Raw genomic sequence first — 20,237 nt, 5'->3', positions numbered from 1 at the left:
CCGGCTCCTTGTAGTCAGCTAGAGATGAGCCGAGTTGTGTATTAGAGGGAAATGTTTGGCGATCTCCCCTCTTCCCTCGTGTAATGTGAAGCGGATTGTAGTGGGGGATGGGAGCAGATTGTTTTGTGGGTAGAATGTGTCCCCCCAAGCAGGTAGAAGGCAAAATGGGCCCCCCACTCCGGAGGATGGTTGCGTTTGCAGCCTCTGTGTTCAGCCTCGTGAGCAGCTCCTGACAGCTGGAAGTGACCCCCGATAAGTGACAGTCCAGGGAGCAGAACGGCTCCCCGGTGCACATCGGACATCGTTCTATTTCGGAATAAAATCGGTTTTCTCTCTGCCCGGGAAACACAACGAGAGAGAGAAGAATCCCCGACTGTGGAGAGACATCCAGTGGGCGTGTGTGATGTGTAACCAATAGCAGGACAGAGCTGAGTTGTGTGTCAACCAATCGCAGTGTTAGAAGGTTGTATATAAGGCGGAGCGCCGTGTGATTCGTAATGAACTATTGTGGAAACATTTCACGAGTCATGACGGAGACTGAGAGCGCCCCAGCCGCCGCTCCTCCAGCGGAGGCCGCCGCCAAGAAGAAGCCGGCTAAGAAGGCGTCAGCCGGAGGAGCCAAGAAAGGCATCAAAAAGGCGTCCGGTCCCGCCGTGTCCGAACTCCTTGTCCAAGCCGTGTCCGCTTCCAAGGAGCGCAGCGGGGTGTCCCTGGCCGCCCTGAAGAAGGTCCTGTCCGCCGGAGGATACGATGTGGACAAGAACAAGAGCCGCCTGAAGATCGCCCTCAAGGCACTGGTGACTAAGGGGAGCCTCGTCCAGGTCAAAGGCCATGGGGCCTCCGGATCGTTCAAGATCAACAAGAAGCAGCCCGACGGCGCCAAGGCGAAGCCCAAGAAACCGGCCACCAAGAAGGCCACCAAGTCCCCCAAGAAGAAGGTGGCCAGCAAAGCCCCCACCACAGCCAAGAGTCCCAAGAAGGCCGCCAAGTCCCCCAAGAAGAAGGCGGCCAGCAAATCATCCACCGCAGCCAAGAGCCCCAAGAAGCCGGCCGCCAAGAGACCAGCAAAGGCTGCCGCCAAGAAGGTGACCAAGAGCCCCAAGAAGAGCAAAGCTGCAGCCAAGCCGAAAAAAGGCGCCAAGAGTCCCGCTAAGGCCAAGCCCAAGAAGGCCGCTCCGAAGAAGAAATAATGGGCGGCGACCTCCTTTATCTCCACCCCCCCCAAAGGCTCTTCTCAGAGCCCCCCACCTCCCCCCAACAGAGCTCTCCATACATACACAGACATCGCTGAGTGCACACTGCTCCGCATGTCCAATATAGAAGATCTGATAGAAATAAATCCGACAATTCCCACACACTGGGGGATCTATGGGGAGGGAGGGGGTACGACTAAACATTCACATTTCTTCTTCTCGATCATTTCAGAATTTCATGCGGCCATTCTGAACGTTCTAATGAGAATCCTTCTAATGATCGGGAGACGCATCATCCTCTGGACAGGTTAGAATGATCAGCAACAAGCTGTGAGCTCAGTTTTGGAAAGATTGAGTTTGAGGAAGTGGAGTGACATCCATGCCGATATGTCACTTAGTAGGTTAGTAATTCGAGAGGAGACTGAAAGGGTGAGTAGAAAGATAGATTTGTGTATCATCAGCATAGAGATGGTACTTAAAGCCATGGGAGTTTATCAAGTGACCAAGGGAGGAGGTGTAGATGGAGAAGAGAAGGGGTCCAAGGACAGAACCTTGAGGGAGTGGAGGAGCCAGAGTTATAGGTAATGCTGACGGAGCGCTGCAATAGGCAGGAAGAGAACCAGGAGAGAGCGGAGTCTCTGAGGCCAAGAGTGGAGGTTTTTTTTGAGGAGGGGATGGTCAACAGTATCAAAAGCCGCAGAGAGGTCAAGTAGTAAGAGTACGGAGTAGTGGCCATTGGTTGGGATGAGTATGGAGTAGTGGCCATTGGTTGGGATGAGTATGGAGTAGTGGCCATTGGTTTTAGCAGTTAGTAAATCATTGAGTTTTAGTAGGGCAGTTTCAGTGGAGTGTACTGAGCGAAAGCCAGACTTAAGGGTCAAGAAGGTTGTTGTCAGTCTACAATCGCCTGAGCTCCTACCTCACTAAGCGTTCTAAGAGTTTAGAGGGATAGGGGAGCAGGGTGATGGGTCTTAAGTTGTCCAGATTGGTGGGGTCCAGGGAGGGCTTTTTTTTTTTTTTTTTTTTTAAGTATAAGAGTGATGTGCGCATGCTTTAGAGGGGAAGGGAAGGCACCGTTAGAGAGGGAGAGATTGAAGATGTGAGTGAGGGAGCATAGGATGGAAGAGGAGGGGGACCATAATAGTTGTGAGGGGACAGGATCCAGGGGGCAGGTGGTGAGACGGGCTTCTGAGAAAACTTTAGTGACCTCTTCAGTAGTAGCAAGGTCAAAAGAGGAAAGTGTTGAGGGAGGTTTAATATAAGGTATGCTAAGTGGGATAGATGTCTATGTAATGGAGATGCCCCTACAAATTGCATCAATCTTGTTTTTGAAATGATTTGCAATCTCTTAAGCAGTGAGTGAGGTACTGGGTGGAGAAAGTAGAGAGATAAGAGACGAGACCAGGAGGACTGGATGACAAGGTGTTAATAAAAGTGACAAAGTATTCTTGATTGGAAGGAGGAATTGTATGTTAGGAAAGCAGATTTATATCAAGTGAAAGCTTGCTGAGATTTGGTTTTACGCCACAATCACTCCAGTGCACGACTATATCGCTTAAGATTTGGGGCATCGTCAGTCTGCCACGGTTGTAATGGTCGGGGCCTGATACTTCGTGTAGTTAGGGGAGCAAGTGAGTTTAATGCGGATGAAAGCTAACTGTTGTGGGCAGGACAGGGGGGGAGATTATTTCAGAGTCGGTCAGATGCAGAATGGAAAAGAGAAGGGTTTAAGTTGTGAAGGTTTTGGTGGGTAATTGTTTGCTGTTCAGAGGGATAGGTGTTTGATCACAATCTCATCACCTTCAGTGTCCTCATCTTCAGAGAGAGGAAAGGGGTGTTTGTTTCCTCCCATCTTGGCACTCCCTACAACCTCAAGGTCTAATGTATTCCCATGAGAGTCAATGGAGGACTGTGTCCATTGTGTTAAGGTAAAAGATGAGGTTAGGTTGAAGAGTTGGGATGTAGCAAGGTTGTTCACATTAATAGGGATTTTAAAATCTCCAAGATTGATAGTGGGTATTTCAGAGGGAAGAAAGGGTAACCAGGCAGAGAAGTCATCAAGAAAGTGTGACACCGGTCCAGGAGGCTGATAGACCACTGCAATCCTCAGAGAAATAGGAGAAAAAAAGCTGAAAGCAGAGAGTCTGGAAAGAAAAGGATAGAGAGGGAGGGTTAGCGAGGACTTGAAAAGGTGCTCAGTGGGGATAGAAGCAAACCAACTCCACCTCCTTTCCTACCACTGGGTCTGGGTGAGTAAGCCCAGAGAAGGCCTCCATAGGAAAGTGCTGCAAGAGAAACAGAATTTGCTGCTTGAAGTCAGTTTCTGTAATTGCTTGTAGGTTAAGGGAGTGGGAGACACAAAGGTCATGGACAGAGGTGAGCTTATTACAGACAGAGAGGGCATTCCAGAGTGCACATGGAAAAGGGAGGGTGGTTTTTAGGAGAATGGAGATTGAGATGAAATTGAGTGGATCACAGCTATTCCTGGAGGAAGGAGGGTGCCTGGTGTTGGGGGTGAGATACTGGAGGACCAGGGTTTGGGGAGATATCCCCAGAGGCTAGGAGAAGCATGGTGAAGAAAGTATCATGGGAGCAGGATGTATGAGTGCACATGCCTTCCTATCCTGGTGTTGGGTCAGCTGGTGAGTAAAGTAAAGCAGGAGATGAGAGCAGTAGTAGGGAGATGGTAGAAGGGTGTGATGTATAAATTAACGTGGAGCAGAGGGATAAAGAAAGGAGATTTTGAGAGCAAATAGTAATACGAGTAGAGGTGGCATATTAAAAAGGTACATGGAGTGGGAATCAGACTTGTAAACGTTTCTCAGGGTGTTTGCCCGCACTCCATCCAGCGTGCAGTAGAGTTCTTCCTGCTGCTTGAGTTATCCTGCTGTGTTCAACTACTTCACACTCCAGAGAAAATGCCCTCACAGGACAGAGCCATCTGTGACTTCCCCCCCATAAACTGGTCTACATTTATAGGGAGCTGATCAAATGTGCAGCTCTCCTTACTGCCAGATGAGAAAACATTGATAAGAAAGATGTTTATAATTATATATTCAAACGTCTTATCAATGTAAGAATTGCAATCTCCGAGAGAGGACTATTTCTGTCCATAATTCAGTAAATTAGATGACGTAAAGTAAAGGGGGAGGGAAATAAATAGTCCCAATGCATCTACACCCTCCCCCACCTTCCCATTCATGATAACCGTATTACAATTTATAACCTCCACTTTCCATTCTGTGTATTAATCTGATGCACCTGAAATTCAACGAATGCTCAAATGAAAAAGAAAGAGGAAGAAAAAAAAGATACATACATATACACTATATTGACAAAAGTATTGGTCGGCCAGCCTTTACACACAAATGAATTTTTGAGATCCCAGTCTTAGTCCGTAGGGTTCAACATTGAGTTGGCCCCGCCCTTTGCAGCTATAACAGCTTCAACTCTTCTGGGAAAGCCGTCCACAAGGTTTAGGAGGGTGTCTATTGTAACTTTTGACCATTCTTCCAGAAGTGCATTTGTGAGGTCAGGCACTGATGTCAGATGATAAGGCCTGGCTCACAGTCCCCCCTCTAATTCATCCTGAAGGTATTCTATGGGGTTGAGGTCAGGACTCTGTGCAGGCCAGTCAAGTTCCTCCACCCCAAACTGGCTCATCCATGTTTTTTTTACCAGACAGAGAAGCATGATTGGTCACTCCAGAGAACACGTCTCCACTACTCTAGAGTTCAGTGGTGGCGTGCTTTACACCACTGCATCTGATGCTTTATATTGCACTTGGTGATGTAAGGCTTAGATGCAACTGTTCGGCCATGGAAACCCATTCCATGAAGCTCTCTATTCATGATGTTGTGCTAATCTGAAGGCCACACCAAGTTTGAAGGTCTTTAGCTAATGACTCTGCAGACAGTTGGCAACTTTTGTGCACTGTGCTCTTCAGCATGCGCTGACCACGCTCTGTCATTTTACGTGGCCCTATCACTTGGTGGCTGAGTTGCTGTTTTTTCCAGTTGCTTCCACTTTGTTATAATCCCACTAGCAGTGTACCGTGGAATATTTAGTTGCCAGGAAATGTCACGGATGGACTTATTGCACAGGTGGCAACCTATCACAGTACCACGCTTGAATTGAATTTACTGAGCTCCTTAGAGTGACCCATTCTTTCACAAATCTCTTAGATTGTAAGCTCTAAGGAGCAGGGCCCTGCTAACCCTACAGTATTGAACTGTCACATTGCTGTATTGTCTCCCTTTATATTTTAAAGCGCTAAGGAAACTGTCTGCTCTATATAAATCCTGTATAATAATAATTCACAAATGTTTGTAGAAGCAGTCTGCATGCCTAGGTGTTTGATTATATACACCTGTGGCCATGGAGGTGATTGAATCCAATGATTTGGAGGGGTGTTCCAATACTTTTGGCAATATAGTGTGTGCGTGTATAATTTATATACACTGTTCAAAACAAGGAAAACTTTTTTAACCAGAGTATAGCCTCAAGTCATTTAAACTTCTGCAATATTGATCCTGTCTGTTAAGTAGCCGAGGGGATTGTTAATCAGTTTCATCTGTTTTTATTTGTAATAATGAAATAAACAGGTGCACTAGATGGACAACAATAAGACAATCCCCTAAACAGAAATGGATTTACAGGTGGTGGCTACTGACATCTTTTCTGTTTGTCACTAGTTTTGCATTTGGCTCGGGTCAGTGTCACTACTGACATGAGGACATGGCATGAAGCGATACCTGGAGCCTACAGAGGTTGCACAGGCAGTCCAACTCCTCCAGGATGGAACATCAATATGTGTCAATGAAGAAAAGCTTGCATTTTTTCTCACAAATTCTCCATCAGCACTAGGACTCAAGAAACCTCCTACAAATTTTTAACAAGATTGTTATGCTACACCGGATAGGTTAAGGAGGGGGTTCCCCCAGATGCCAGGCCTATGTTGGTGCTGTGAATCAGCCGAGGGCCCCCTGTTACATATTTGGTGGCAATGCCCAAGGCTTATGCCATTGTGGGATTACGTTCTCGGTTGACATACTCTATTACTGAGACTGCATTACCCTTAACCCCCGAATGTTGTCTCCTCCGTATCTTTGAGTGCTCTTTTAAGTCGTACAAGCAATCTTTGGTATGGCACCTTTTGAATGCGGCCAAGTCCCGAATCTCCAGGCATTGGAAGACCTCTCATGACCCCTCGATTCTGATTGGATAAGAGAGGTTAATGTCATTCAGGAGTTGGAAAGGATATTGACTATGACCGATGGCATGGTTGCCAGATTCCATAAACTATGGTCCAATTGGTATGCTTTCACTTTGTCAGAAACATATAGAGGGCCAATGGGTGATTAACACTTTTCTACTTTTCAATGTGCATATCATGCTGGTGGATACTTGACTACACTTGCGGAATTAGATCTGTTCTTATGACTGCTGCTCTCTTTCTTTCTCTGCCAAATCTCCTTTTATTTATGCACTTTGTCATATTTGATGTTTGTACTTGCAATTTATAAACGTTTAAATCTGTGAGTGCCTAATGTAGAACAATGATCTGATTTTACTATCTAGTTTTTTCAGAAGCCAACATTTGTTGCTGTGTACTACATGACTTCAAAATAAGCAAAGTTCATTGATGTTTATATGTTCTGTTTTCTATTAATAAAAATTATTTGTTAGAAATTAATAAAATACTCCACCCATAATCCCAATGTAGAAAACAATATATTTGCTTATTCTTATCAGAAAGGGGTCAAATGTGTTCCTAGGCATGTATAGCCATAATACCAGTTTGTGATATAAAAAAATAAGAGAATAGTTATTTTCTACATGGAGATTATTGGTGCATTGTGGATACACATGGCAAGAACCATATTTAACCCATTTCTGAAAAGATTATGGGCATAATTATTTTTCTACATGGAGATTATGGGTGGATGGTTGCAGATACACATGTCAACAACCATATTTGACATGTTTTCCTTAGAATATGGGAATAATTATTTCTCTATATGGGGATTATGGGTGGAATCACACATCTGGCTATAGACGTCTCACCCTCTTACCCATGAGCCAGTTTTTAAATTCTACGATGTGAGTTACTACCTATCTTTCTATTAAATACCTTCACAGTACACACTTAGAGGTGCAGTGTTCCTTTGTTTCCCTTCTGCAGAGTTATGCTTCGCTCCAACACAGCTTGTCCTTAGTGCCTACTAGACTACTCTTACCCATTTAGAACTCATCATACATACATGGACTGCCACACCATATGCCTGTTATCCCTTTTGCAAATGTGTTCTTAGGCATGTTTACCATGATATTTCACCCATAATCCTCATATAGAAAAATAATTATGCTCATATTTTGACAGAAAGAGGTCAAATATGTCCCAAGGCATGTAAAAAAAAAAACAATATTCCACCCATAATCCTCATGTTGAGAAAAAAAAATATTCTTATCGGAATGGGGTCAAATATGTTCCTAGGCATGTTTAACCATGACATTCCACCCATAGTTCACATATAGAAAAGTAACTATACCCATACTCTTTGAAAAAACAATTCAAATATGGTCCTTGACATGTGTATCTGCAATCATCCACCCATCCCAATGCTGGAAAAAATGCTATTCTCAGATTATCATAAACAGGCATGTTTAACCATATTCCACACATAATCCCCATGTTGAAAAATAACAATATCCATAGTCTTTTCAGAAATAGATGAAATATGATCCTTGGCATGTGTATCCACAAAAATGCACCCATAATTCTAATGTAGAAAAATTATATGCATTTGCTTATCCAAAATATGTTGAGTTACCATGATATTCCCCCCAAAAAGCAATGTTACCCATATATTTTAAAAGGTGAAATTTAATTTGTATGGAATATGTAACCATTATATTTCTCCCACAATCGCCAAGCAGATCCATCATAACCACATTGTTATCAGAAATGCATAAACTCGGCGACTTCTTCCCTCCGTCCTGCTCTGTAGATCTCGGATTAGTAAAGGACGTTCTGGGATGGAAGCTGTCACGTGTTTGTAATGACAATTCGAAAAGGTGGAAATCCTTCCCGCCGTCCGGACAGTAAGTCTCCTCTACATCCGGGTGTCATCTCTGCTTCTCCATAGGAAGAGGTTTGGACGCCGGGAAGGATTTCTATGTTGAAGTTTCTGGGGAGAAAGTGATATCTCGGCGCCCCGGGATTGGGCGGGTTATTTGTAGCTGATAACCGGTTTACACATCCGAATTCTAAAAGGTAAAAATAGAAAAGGATTTCAGTGAGATTATCACATTTCCTCTCTACATTTTTTGTCTTATATGAATAAACTGTAATTTCTTCAATTGTCTAATACATTCCAATTTCCCGCCGGAGTTCTATGGACCGTTACCGACAATCTGCATCCATTGACCGTTTTATCTGCGAAGATCGATCAATCCTTCCATTCATTCCGAACATTGATATTCATGTGAAATGTTTTATTTGTACTCAACACCAGAGAAGATGTAGAAATTCCTGCACTAGGAATAGAGATCTCCGAATACTTGTTTTTTTACATCTCGTAAGAAATGCATTACTGGCTGGAGACAACGCCCACAGCTGTGATTGGCTCAGATTTCAAATTCTCCCCGCCGAAATTGTATACATTGTTCCAGAGAAATATTCCGCCCGATTATACCGCCAAATCCGAGCCGGAAAACAAAGGAGATCATCAGATGAAACATCCGAGAAATATCAATTCTTTAATTCCAGACAGTTGTATTGATTAGTCAGGGATGTCGGCGATTACTGAGTCATGTCAATCCTTGTTCTGTTATCTCTGTCCCCAGGATCCTCTATATCAAATATGTTTGCGGACTAAATCACAATGACTAGAAATTTCTCATACTCCAGGTTTCCCCTCCCCCAACATACAGAACATCAGTGAGATAGATGTCATAGATCTCTACCTTTCTATATGATGGGAATAAAGTATTGTACGATTTTATCAGATCTGTATACGATCATGTCACTGACCGATATATGTATTTGTCCTTCCGTCAGACTTTTAGCAATTACAAATTCTCCCCCCCATATCATATCCAGAATATATGTACAATGAATCGATAGAGGAAATATTACATATCTGAAGAATCAAATGTGTTTCTCTTTGTAAAGCATCCATTAACCCTTTCATTATTCGAGGCTGACTGGCCACAATCGTTACAAGCGCATTGCGATCACCGACATGTTTGTCATTCAGACCTTAGAATGCAAAATCCGGCATTCCGAACCAGATCCATCCCGATTACTGATCACACACTATGCAATCAGGTGATTGGACAGATTCATTAGTGGAATTGCCGAACTATATCTATACATGACGTCATCCGGTTATATAGAATAACTAACGGATAGTTCCATCACCCCCCCCCCCCCCCCATTACTGGAATGAGCGGCGATCCTTCTCCCCCCGGGACGAGCAAATAGAACCCTGGAGATTATCAATCAATAGCCCTTTGTATGAGAAGGTGGGCGGCCCTGAGAAGGACCTTTGTGACGATGAAGGAGAAGGGCTGTGAGGATTTAGCCTCCAAATCCGTAGAGAGTGCGTCCCTGTCGTTTGAGAGCATAGACGACATCCATGGCGGTGACGGTCTTCCTCTTGGCGTGCTCGGTGTAGGTGACGGCATCGCGGATGACATTCTCCAGGAAGACTTTCAGCACTCCGCGGGTCTCCTCATAGATGAGGCCGGAGATGCGCTTGACTCCCCCTCTGCGGGCCAAACGTCGGATGGCGGGTTTGGTGATGCCCTGGATGTTGTCCCGGAGCACCTTCCTGTGGCGCTTGGCGCCGCCTTTCCCCAGACCCTTCCCTCCTTTACCGCGACCAGACATGACGATTCTTCTCTGCTGCAAACACCGACTGAGCTCTGGGCTGGGCCCGCCTTCCTTTTATAGAGCATGAGCGGACCTGATGGGAACCTTCCCGGGAAGAGGCGGAGTCACACCCATTCTTTACACAAAATACAATTGGATTCATTTGTAACCATTATACACATTTCAAATATATAAATCCATCTCCAGGAGAGAAATCTCTTCATTCTTCTCAATGGTTTTCTATTTCTTCCTCGGAGATTACACAGAAACATTCATCTTTCACATTTCAGAACACAAACCATCATCACCAGTTACTATTGTTAGCAGCTATTAACTATTGTTAATATTGATAAATATGACTTGGAAATAAACAACACAAACATTTATACCGATGCCCCAAGTTCCTGTTTAGAATTCCTTGCGGACCTGAAGGGAGACTGATGGAAAGGGGCGGGGTCACAGCCATTCATTCCTCTGCAGAGAATTTCATTGATTTAGACCCTTGTAAACATTTGGATTATTTTTAGTGACTGATTTGGAGGAGGAAACCGATTTGGTTCCTCAGACATGTCATATGTTCTCTCTGGATACATTGTCCGTATTTCTCTGGCAGTCTCCTTATTTCTACCAGTCATTTCACATTTGTTTTTATGAATATTCTGGATGTGATATGGGGGGGGGGGTCTGTAACTGCTACATTTCTGAAGGAGGGACACATAAATATCGGTCAGTGACATGATCGTATACAGATGTGATCATGAAATCTACAATACTTGTATTCACAATGTTTTACATGATTCGGTAAATATGGAAATCCATCTCCAGACTCATCAATACATCTACTTGGGATGAAAGCGATGATAATACTTCTCGGATAAATGTCTCATCTGATCAGTTCTCAGCTCGGATTTGGCGGTATAATCGGGCGGAATATTTGTCTGGAACGATCTACACAATTCCGGCGGGCAGAATGTGATGATACAATTTGAAATCTGAGCCAATCACAGATGTGGGCGTTGTCTCCATCAGCCAGTAATGTTTGTCTGACGAGAAGTCCATAGAAATGTATCCGGAGATCTCGGTGTCGATGTTTCTAGTGCAGGAAGTGTTTTCTTGTTCTGTAGACTTTTCATTGATCTCTTCTCTACAACTAAATCAACAGACTAATAACTAGATCTTGTCGGGTTTTGTATTCTGAGGGATTGGAGGGAAAACAAATCTTAATAAACGATCTTTATATGAATATTTGCAATGTCCTTATAATGATATTTGGCTGATCGCAGAGCCTGGAATGAATGGAAGGGTTGATCGATCTTCCCAGATAAACCGGTAAATGGATGCGGTCGGTTCTCCGTATCGGATTTGGCGGTAAGAGGGCGGATTGTCTGTGACGTCACATAGAATGCCGGCGGGAGATTTGAATGAAGCAATTAGAAAGTTCAGCCAATGACAGTTATAGACGTTTCCTTCAGATAGTAAAACATCTTCTTTTCTACGTGGAGTGTGAAGGAGGTGATGAGATCTGTTCCCTCAGTCGGGAAGATCGTTGTTCGGTATATATTGAACGATCTCTGATCTTCAGGAGAAACTCATCACAACTAAAGGAAGGCGGATAAGATCAGTCCCTGGAATAAGATGTCATTTCCCCAGAGTCTCACACTGAAAGCATTTTCTATTATGAATGTATAATTGTCATCATAATTAAAATATATAATATGGTATTATAAAATTATTATAACATGTAAATTATAAAAACAAATTTTAAAAAAAGTCAGTTATTTTAGATTTTGTAACAACATATCTTGAGGATAATTGACATGGGGAAGACACACGCCGCAGGACTTTAAAAACTGGTTCAGCTCTGCCCTATAGCAGAATTACTACTACAGGGTGGGCTCCCTGCACACAATCATATGCATATATACATGACTTGTGCTCCCGCCTTGATCGCAGTCCATGGGTGTGCACACTCCTGCCAACCAAGGGATTCCGTGCCCCACCAATCAATCAGCAGATTCAGGCCAGTGATGTTCAGGATGGATTTGCTGATTGCTCCCTGCCCTATCAGTGATCTTCCTGTACCTTTGGTTACACTTACACAGGTACAGGAAATGATGCAATCTTCTCTCCCTGGGCACATTCCATTCCAGAGAGAGAAGAAAGCAGATCCACGTGGGTCAAAAGCATTACACTTTTACAGTAAAAGCACAGCTAGGTCACATTTATCCCCCTGATCTCCCCCCTGTTAATCCCTTCACTCCCCTGTCAGTATCTTTAGTACAGTGTACAGATTTTTTTACTGATCACTGTATTAGTGTCTCCGGCGACTTCATCTAGCATTAGCGTCCCACAATGCTGTTGAAGATGAGCTGTAACTGGTCTCAGGGAGCGCCTCTTGGCCAAAGTTCGAGGGGATAAATTGCTGAAGATCTGGAGTTGTCCCCTTTGAATTCAAGGGAAGTTTTTTTTACAGGTGGAGTTTAGCAGGGCCTCTTTACTGGTCACCCCAAGGAATTTGCTAAGAAGCATGGTGAGTATTGTGCAGATCTCGAGCGTTGCCACAAGTTTTTTGAAAATGAAGAAAGAAATAAGGTGGGCATGGCCCGCTGCGGAGGGAAATGGCAGCTCTGTAGGAGAGCTCCGGGAGCCACCGAGATCCGCAGCCTAGCACAGCGAAGTGTGTCAGCGGGGACACCCACCAACCTCACAGTAAGCCCTCGGAAAGAGGGGGGCATCAAGGAGGCACAATGGGGAAGAGGAAAAATAAGGAGGGGCCCCACAAATTAACAGAGTTTTTTACTCCGGCGGGAGGCCCCTCCCCTCAATATGGCGCTGGTAACTGTCCCTCTCCTGAGCTACAGGGACACGTGAGGAGGGATGGCCAAATCTCTCCCCTGCACACATCCAGCCCAGCAGCGACTGCAGGCTCTGCATGGTCCTCTCCCACAAATTGCCCGCAGAAACACAGGCAACACTGCTCTCCAGATGTACAGCCTGGGGGAGAACAACAGTAGAATTCATTCTTACATAATTCCACTGCTGAGTTTGTAGAACATCTGGAGGACTACCCTGCAGAGTCCCTACCCCTTACTGCAGCAGTATTGAAAGATATGTTAATTACACTTAAAGGCTCCTTGCATAAAGATATGATGGGCTTTTTATCGTAAGTTAACAAGGATGTTGAATGTCTAGGAGACCAGGTAACGCACGTGGAAACTAAAATGGATGAATTCGCTAAAGCTCACAACGAACTAGTTGATGCACATAATGAAGCAAAAGAAGACTTGACAGCTTTAAAAGCAAAATTGGTGGACCTGGAAGACCGTTCCCGCAGGAATAATGTAAAATTCAGGTGTATTGGCAAAAACGTTCCTGCTGCGGATCTACGCAAATATATTTAACAAATGATCTCTGCGCTGTTATCTCACACTCCGAATAGAGAAGTAGTAGTGGACAGGGCCCATAGACTGCCAAAACCCTCATTTCTTCCTGATCACATTCCAAGAGATACTATAGCGAGAATTCACTTTTACCACTTTAAGGAGGAGCTATTTGCTCGGAAAAATAACCTGCTCCCAGACCCTTACACTGGGATCTCCCTATTCACTGACCTTTCCCAACATACCATACTAGCCCATAAGAAACTGCTCTCCTTTACAAAATTGCTATGAAACCATGATATCAAATATCAGTGGGGCTTCCCTACTAAACTGCTTATCACTAAAGACAACCGTGTGATAACGGTCAGATCTGAAGCGGAAGGTTTCCAACTAGCTAGACAGTGGGGCCTCCTGCCAGCAGATGACGGTCCAGTGCCTACCAAAGCTTCTCCCAGGAAATTACCCCCTGATTGGGAACAAGTAGCGGGATGATGTACAACGCCAATCACTCTCCCATGCCTCCTAGCTCTTTGTTGCCTACCTGCTGTGCGCTTGGACAGACACTCATTAAGCTGCGCCTCTCGGCATTGAACCCCCACCCGTTATAGTGATTAAGTTCACACAAAGTTACTTGTTGACTGCTATCTTTGTTCTCTTCTATTTTTTCCTTCCCTTTTTTTCAACCTTTTTCTCACAGAGCATCGGTACTATCAAAGTATGGGAACATAACATATCGTTATGAAGAAACAACTTTTTACTCCTCGCTGGGTCTCTACGGACACTGTAAGCCTATCCACCTGGAACACCAATTTCATTATGCAATTTTTACTTACACCACTTGAGGGCACGCCTTCATCATTTATCTTACATCCGCCATGGTCCTGAAAACAGTTTCTATGAAAGCTCATGGCCTTAACAGCCCGTTTAAACGTCATTCTATGTGGAGAGAGGCACAACAGCTGGCCGGTGATGTGATTTGCATCCATGAAACATACTTTGCCTCTACTAAAGCTCCACTCTGTTCACATCGTTCATTCCCACACGTATAAATGTCCATTGGCCCGGATAAGAAATGTGGTGTCCTTATAGCCATTCGTAAGTCTGTTGCATTTTCGTTGCTATCCCAAGAATCTGATCGCAAGGGTAGACACCTAATTATTGTCTGTGAAATTCATAATATTACTTATACTTTTGTCAATCTATACACCCCCAATGTTCATCAGATCTACTTTCTAAATTCCTTTTGGAAAAAAGTGTCAAAAATCCAGAAGGGCTTCCTACTTTTCTGTGGAGACTTTAACGGTATCATAAATAACTCCTTGGATGTTTCACACTCTTCTCGCAGTCTGAGACATTCTCTTGCTAATGTGCTTTCCGAGGCTAATTTGTATGACCCCTGGAGATGTCTACATGCTTCTGAAAGGGACTATACGCACTATTCTGCACCCCACAACTCCTACTCAAGAATAGATTTCTTTTTGACGAATATTCAACTTTTACAAAATGTCTCACGTGCAGAAATTCATCCAATGATATGGTCAGATCACACACCTATCCCTCTGAGTATTGAGGAATCTTTAACATTTTCTCCAGTGTTCTTGTGGCGTAATAATGTTTCTATGTATTATAACCCTGCTTTTTGTTCCACTCTTACTACTGCTTTACAGGAATTCTTTAATATCAATTCTTCTCCTACTACAAATGTATTCAGTACGTGGTGCGCCCATAAAGCATACTGCAGAGGTCTTCTTTTGAAATTGGCTTCACAGGCAAGGCGAGATAGGAACACAACCTTTTCAGAAACAGGATAGCTAGACTAGAACATCTCCATAAACAATCCTTATCTCCCAGTGTTCCGCAGGACCTCCAAAAAGCTAGACTTCAACTTAGGACCCTTATGTCATGGCGTCATGCTATGAACTTGAAAAAAAAACTACTTTTTACACCCAAGGGAATAAAGCGGGTAAGATGCTTGCAAGATATCTTGCCATTAGACAGTCTAAATCTAAATTAGCATCAATTGTGGATCCTATATCGGCTAAACCTACGTATCATTCCAATAAAATAGCGGCTGTGTTCTGCTTTTATTATTCCCAACTATATAACTTATAGGAGGACCCTACCACTCCTCAATCTACCCCAGAGCCTATACATACATTTTTAGACAAATTATCATTGCCTAGATTATCAAGTCAAAAATTGGAAGGGCTCAATCAACCCATCTTGGAAAGCGAGATAAGTAGGCTATTAAGGCCTTACATAAAGGGAAATCCCCGGGGGCGGATGGTTTCACAGCGGAATACTATCAAGAGTTTCAATCCATTTTAGTACCCCACCTCAAAAGAACCTACGATGAAGTAGTGCTTAAATCCACATTCCCATCTGAAATGTTAAAGGCTGTTATAGTTACTCTGCGCAAACCAGGGAAAGCTCCTGATCGCCCTCAACATTTTAGGCCAATCTCACTTTTAAACACAGATCTTAAAATATATGCTAAAATCTTAGGTAATCGTCTATTAAATATTACTCCCCTTCTTATTCGGGCTGACCAAGTAGGGTTTGTAAAAGGCCGACAGGCCGAAGATGGCACCCATAGGATACTCAACCTGATGCATTTAGTTGAATCCAAGGGACTCCAGGCTGTGTTCTTGGCATTGGATGCCGAGAAGGCATTTGACAGGGTTCACTGGCAATATTTGGATGCTACCCTAACCAAATTTGGGATCACTGGCTTCATAAAGTCAGCCATCATGGCATTATATACTGTTCCCTCCGCCCAGGTGTTCACCTCTAATGCCCTATCTGCTCCTTTTTTTTTTTTGTATTAACAATTTTTATTGATTTTCATGAATATACAAATAGTAGGTTTAAAAAAAAAAAAGGATAAGAAAAGAAAACAAGCAAAACAGAAAGGTACATTGATGGCAAAACTGCGTAAGGACAGGACCAACAAAAACATAAAATAACAGTGTGAAGGTTATCAGGACCTTACATTTTGGGCCGGCATAGAGGAAATGAAGGTATCCCATGGGAGCCAAATCATCTCAAACACAGCAAACAAACAATTTTGTAGTGCAGTCAAGTATTTCATCTATCTAACATCAGCAATAAGTTTGTACAGATAACCAACACATAGGAATGCTTCTCCTAGTCGCGGTCAGAACATGTACAGCAAGTTTTCCGGATGGTTTAGTTAGACCCGGAAATGGTAGACTGTCAGGTATGGACTTGCCAATAGTGGTGGGACTCACCTGCCTTGTGGGCTGCAGTATCAGGGCTGGCCAGCGGGTGCTCTCAACAACCAGAGGTTCACTTTGGCAATTAGTCATCACCTGGGGCTGATTGCAGGTCGTGTATTTAAGGGATGGCCAGACCTGCAGTCTGTGCCTTGGTGTGTGTTTTTCCATGGGCCCCTGTATCTTGTAATCTGCATTCCTGTTACTTTTTCTGCCTGACTTGTTGCCGACCCTGCCTGATCCTGACCTCTGCTGACTTCTCCTGTTTGATCTCTGGCTTGTGACCCTGACCATTCTCTGCCTGACCCCCTGTACCTACCTGTCCGTTAGTTGCTGTACCCGGCTAGTGACCTGACTACTCTCCACCTGCTCCTCCTGTACCTACCTGCCCGACAGTTATCGACCCGGCCTGCCTGACTACGTTGTGCTCTATATGTGTATGTACCTGTGTATCTATATCAGTTCAGGTTTGGGTTTGTTTCACCTTGTTGTATGTATTTGTGCTAGCTTGGGGTTTGGTGCACTGCGTTTATGTTTGTATTGTCAGTCTTAGTAAATTGTCTTATTTATACCATATCTGAAGCCTGCGTTTCCCTGTGTCAGTACACACACCTCTGGTCACACCCGCATCCCTGACATAGACCTAGCAAAAAAGGTAGTGGATCAAGTGGGAGAGAGGTACGCATTAGTGATTGTAAAAGGGAGAGAACATCTTCCCAAAAAAAGAGTAATGGAGCTGCATGTCCAAAAGATATGATAGAGAAAACCCAGGTCTCCACCACAGTGCCAGCAGGCAGGAGAAGCATTTGGATTATAAGCATGAAGAACTTCAGGCGTTTTGTACCATAACATCATGAGCTTGTATATATTTTCCTTAAAAACCACACAAACAGAAGATCTAGATGCATTTTCCCAAATTTTCTTCCACGTTAATAGGTCAATATCACATTGTACGAATTGAGACCACCTACGCATGTAAAGGTGAGTGTCATTGGATAAAGAGGAGGCATCCAAAAGTAATTTATAAGTATTAGAAATAATACCCCTTCGATGGGGACCCTGCATGCATAAACGTTGGAAGGAAGTAGGCTTCCCCAGGGTTAATGAGGGTGATAAGGTGGAAAAGAAGTGGCGTATTTGAAGGTAAATATATAGGTGTTGAGAAGGTAGAAGAGCTTTTTTCTGGAGATCTGGGAATGAGTGTAACTTACGAGTCACCGGGTGTACCAAGTGACCCAATTGAAAAAGGTTAGCTACTACCCAAAGAGACATCCGGGACATGGCCATATTATCTGGAAGATTAGGGTTATAGAGGATATTTGTCAGTGGGGAGCAATCAGAGGCCAGTGTAAATTTAGCCTTACATTTCTACCAAACAGTCAGAGAAAAGTGCATGGGACCAAGGAATAGGTGGTGAAAAGAAGAGACATCCACTGCTGAGGTCGACCAAAGGAGGGAGCATGGATGAGCCGGAGACAGTTGTAAAGATTTGATCTCAGCCCATGTGTTGGGAGGATAGTGAGTAGACCATGACATGAGAAAACGAAGGTGAGTTGCATAGTAGTATGTTATTATATCCGGTGCCCCCTAGAACGCGGAGAAAGCAAAACAGAACGTGCAATCCTGTGCCGCTTGTTGTGCCAAATAAAATGCAGGAAAGATTTCTGGAGGGAGTGAAGTTTGGACATAGGAACGGGAACGGGGAGGGTCGCAAACAGGTATAACAGTTTGGGTAACACGGTCATTTTTAGTACGTTTATCTGCTCCTTTTAATATTACCAACAGTACGAGACAGGGCTGCCCTTTATCTCCCATCATTTTTTCGTTGGTGATGGAACCCCTAGCGACCGAGATCAGAACCAACCCACGGATATCAGGTATCCAAGTAGCATTTACCTCTCATAAAATTGGACTGTTTGCAGACCATGTAATCCTTACTGTCACTGACCAGATGCAGTCTCTCACAGAAATGTCTGCTTCCTTGCAGTCTTTTAGCGAAGTATCTTACTATAAACTCAACATCATCAAATCTTGTGGCCTCCCAATTGCAATAATGAAAGGTCCCCTGTGTTCTCTTAAGGATAACTTTCCTTATCAATGGACCAATAAGAAATTAGACTACCTTGGTATTTGCATATCTGCCCCGTCCTCCCATACTTTCAAAAATAACTTTGAAAAACTGTACCAATCCACCTTGATGGAAATGCAAAGGCTTGACAAATTTGAAACATTGTGGATAGGTAGAATAGCAGCAAAGATGTTAATCTTTCCCAAGATATTGTATTATTTCAGAACGATCCCAATTCTCATTCCCCACGCCTATTTCCATAAATTAGAGGTGGCCATAAAAAGATTTATCTGGAAGGGGAAAAAAACGCGGATCCCGTTCCTGGCCCTTACCAAACACAAATCAAAAGGAGAAATGGGCTTGCCTGTTTTATTTATGTATTATTATGCTACAATCTTAGACCAACTTCCAGCGTGGTTTGTCCCTACAGACAAATTATGGGTGCAAATAGAACATAATGTGATCCCTAATAAAAACCTACGGGCCCTAATTCTAGCTAGATTGGTATCAAATAAAATTTTAACTACATTTTTACCATCTATTACCGCAACATTGGAAGCTTGGATAATAGGCTTGAACTCACTGCCCTATTCCTCTCCCAAACTTCAAATTAATATCCCACTCTCTGCTTATGAACACCTGATCCCAAACCTTAATACTAACCATTAAGGGATCTAGGGTATAATACATTTTGTTAGGGATTCCGAGGTTTTGCCGCGGTGCACAGAATCCCGATGCGGACAAGCGTGTGGGCGCTAGGACATAGGTGCACGCGGCAACAACTGCGCCCGCGCATGCGCACTCGTGCACGCAGAGGCGTGCCTGGCACCAATGACAGCGCACAGCGCACTATTTAAACCGGCTCTGGCAATGCTCAATTTGCCATATGGACTTGTTCCTTGTTGTTCCTGTTCCTGTGAGAGTTTTCCGTTGTTGCCGAACCCTGCTTGATCCTGATTATTGCTGACCTTCTCCTGCCCTGACCTCTGGCTTGTTTGACCATTCTTCTGCCTGTTCCCAATTATCTGCTGAACCTGGCCTGTGACCCGACGACCCTCTACCTGATGCTCTGTACCGCTCTGCCTCCACCGTTACCGACCCAGCCTGTCTGACTCTGCTATTGATCCAGTGTTTTCCGTCCATCCATCCTGCACGGACCACTCTGCCTCTTCACATCAGGTTCTCATCCTGCTACGTGCCACTGGCGGTTCGCTCTACAACAGCTGGGTGTACCCAGGGGCCATGATCGGGTCTCAGTCTGCTCCAAGTCCATCCCCACCATCAGGAGCTATGGTCAAAAAGCAGATTGGGGCTTAGACTCCACGCCCTGGGGAAATCCGGTCTGTGGAGCACTAGATCTACCATAGGTAGGTACCTGACAGTATCATACGGCCATGTCTGAGCCTGGAAGAGGACCATCCCCTCTGGATGAGATGTGCCAACATCTGGCATCACTCACCCAAGCAGTCAACACGTTACAGG

At 44.1% G+C, this 20,237-nt stretch overlaps 1 protein-coding gene and 1 pseudogene across 1 annotated transcript; one reads left to right on the top strand and one right to left on the bottom strand.

Moving 5' to 3' along the window:
* The first annotated feature begins 525 nt into the window (after positions 1-525).
* On the top strand, positions 526-1,260 carry LOC149444834 (histone H1 pseudogene; annotated as a pseudogene).
* Positions 1,261-9,777: 8,517 nt separating this feature from the next.
* On the bottom strand, positions 9,778-10,089 carry LOC149444833 (histone H4). Its single transcript, XM_089654448.1, has one exon. It carries the CDS (start codon positions 10,087-10,089, stop codon positions 9,778-9,780), a length of 312 nt encoding a protein of 103 aa, XP_089510574.1.
* Between the last annotated feature and the right edge of the window lie 10,148 nt (positions 10,090-20,237).

The sequence above is a fragment of the Staurois parvus genome, unplaced genomic scaffold (genome assembly GCF_062004578.1).
Source record: "Staurois parvus isolate SC_StPar_1 unplaced genomic scaffold, SC_StPar_1.0 ptg000769l, whole genome shotgun sequence".
Classification (NCBI taxonomy): Eukaryota; Metazoa; Chordata; class Amphibia; order Anura; family Ranidae; genus Staurois; species Staurois parvus.
Note: the sequence above shows the minus strand (reverse complement) of the source record. Positions and strands in the feature narration are given on the sequence as shown.

What these genes read in the sequence shown, in the direction of transcription:
- LOC149444833 (XM_089654448.1), bottom strand. Translation starts at nt 10,089, where the DNA reads ATGTCTGGTCGCGGTAAAGGAGGGAAGGGTCTGGGGAAAGGCGGCGCC.